At 33.8% G+C, this 2,202-nt stretch overlaps 1 protein-coding gene across 1 annotated transcript in view; it reads left to right on the plus strand.

Annotated features, from left to right (window-relative positions):
- Nucleotides 1–2,202, plus strand: part of LOC117101919 (high affinity cationic amino acid transporter 1-like) — a gene marked incomplete at its 3' end in the record, with an annotated part of 7,813 nt that extends 5,611 nt beyond the window's left edge. The window contains 2 exon segments of the mRNA XM_033242032.1: nucleotides 362–804; nucleotides 1,849–2,202. Coding sequence (XP_033097923.1) covers nucleotides 362–804; nucleotides 1,849–2,202 — 797 coding nt within the window.

Here is a 2,202-nt window from a genome sequence, read left to right on the forward strand (position 1 = left end):
TGAGTCTGGTCATTATGATATCTTCCTTTTTATTCTTGTCTTTATTTTTCTCTTCTCTTTTTCTTTCCTTTTCTTTTCCTCTTCTTTCTCTTTCCCTCCCTCTCCCCTCTTTCTTTTCTCTTATTACCGTCAGGGGAGGGGCATTTTCCCCCTGCCCCCTCCCCGCGCCTGTTACGACACTGGCACACGCCAATCATCCCCCCCCCCAATGAAAAATATTTTTCTACGCCACTGTTTAGGCGTGTAATGTGTAGTTTACTCTTTCCATAACAAAATGGCACTATTAACAGTGTAAGTGCAACATAGAGCTATCATATTTCATAATAACAATAATAATGAATATGTGCTGTTTTTTACACAGGTTTGTGCTTCGCCGATGTAATTAACAGTGTCCCTTTAATGCAGGGGGCGCCATTTTTCTTCACTTACATTAGAGGAGGCGAGTTTATAGCTGTAAATGTTGGATGGAGTTATATCCTGTGTCACGTGACAATGTCTGCCTTATCCGCACGCGCATTAGCCGAACATGTTGACTGCATAATAGGAGGAAAATTGCGATACATATTTACGTCAATATTTCCCGCAGTTTCTGTTGATGACTACTCAAATTGCCTTGCACTTGCAGTAGTGATTGTTGCCATTGGGTATGTTGCCATAGGAGCAAAGCGCACTAATGTATCGCACTACTCATCTGATGTCACTGCTATTTTCGCCTTACTGCTAATAGTTGCGGTTGGCTACATAAAAGGAGATGGGGACAATTATTCCAAAGGAGTCCCCTTTCTCAACCATGGACAAGAAGGGGTAAGATTAATAGCCTAAAGTTTAATTTGAATTTAAATCATTAATATCACTGTGTGTGATAATGAATGATGGGGACGTGGTGGTGAAGATGATGTCATCATCATCATCATCGTGTTAAAGCCCCATTCCCGGCAAAATTTCAGTTGTAAGAAAAATCTGAATAAAAATCTGATCTGATCATGAAAAAATGTAAAATAAGACTGAAATTGATCTTTTTTTCCACACAAAAAAAAATAAACGGGGATGAAATTTTATGTTTGATTTTGCAATAGGTCTGCGAAGAAATATTGACACTTTTGAAATATAATATTTCATTGGAATTATTTCTAATTTCTTTTAAAAAAAAAGGATTCTTACTGAGATTTTGACAATTGAAAAAAAAACATATCTCCCGCCTACTCGATCGATCGCAGTGCGTTAGATGGGAAATACAAAAACTAATCTCAAATTAATTCTCATTTGCCTAGTAGCGAAGAAGTCGTCGAAAAAATTATAATCTCCTATAAGAAATAGTCTTTTTCTCATTTTTTTTTTTGCGTAAAACTAAAATTTATTGGTTTATAATAATTAGAGTAATGCATATGCATTTTCCAAACAAAAAAAAAATCTTTTTTTAGTGAAATTTTGCTGGGAATGGGGATTTAATTAATCAGGATGGATATGACGATTGTGCTGGGTAATTATAATGTTAACAGAATATTAACCGTTACCATTTTATTATACGAAATTAATATTATTATTATTATCATTATTATTCATATTATTACTAGGCCTATTACTGTATTACTATTATTATTATACTAACATTATAATTTTCCTTATTATCAGTATTATTACAGAACTTTAGTAACAAAACATTCCTTCCGTACCATTTGTGTTTGTTTCATATATGTAAAGGTAGCCGCCGTATTATTATTATTATTATTATTATTATTATTATTATTATTATTATTATTATTAATATTATCATCCTTATTTTTTTCATTATCATTACAGAACTTCCGTAACAAAACATTCCTTCCGTACCATTTGTGTTTGTTTCAGGTGTCTAAGGTAGCTGCCGTGTGTTTCTATCTATTTACTGGATTTGAGGCTATAACAACTATCATACGTACGCCATACAAGCGCATGATTCAGAAACAAGTCACATCATTTATGGCAAGCTCTCTATTTAATTTTGTAGCATTTAATTTAGCTGCAATATCTATGCTTTTTATAGTTTCCTCGGACAAGATGCACAATAATTGCTCTTTTGGCAGTTTTGGATTTGACGGACAGCGATGGTTGGAGATTTTTGTTAATTTATTATCTTTACCAGCACTTGGCGTTGTCATGGCAACTAATTTATTTATTGCGGTTCATTCAGTTTACTTGATGTCAATAGAGGGAATAATACCG

Source organism: Anneissia japonica, unplaced genomic scaffold, assembly GCF_011630105.1.
Source record: "Anneissia japonica isolate Jap-2015-1 unplaced genomic scaffold, ASM1163010v1 scaffold4988_len2956909_cov206, whole genome shotgun sequence".
Lineage (NCBI taxonomy): Eukaryota > Metazoa > Echinodermata > Crinoidea > Comatulida > Comatulidae > Anneissia > Anneissia japonica.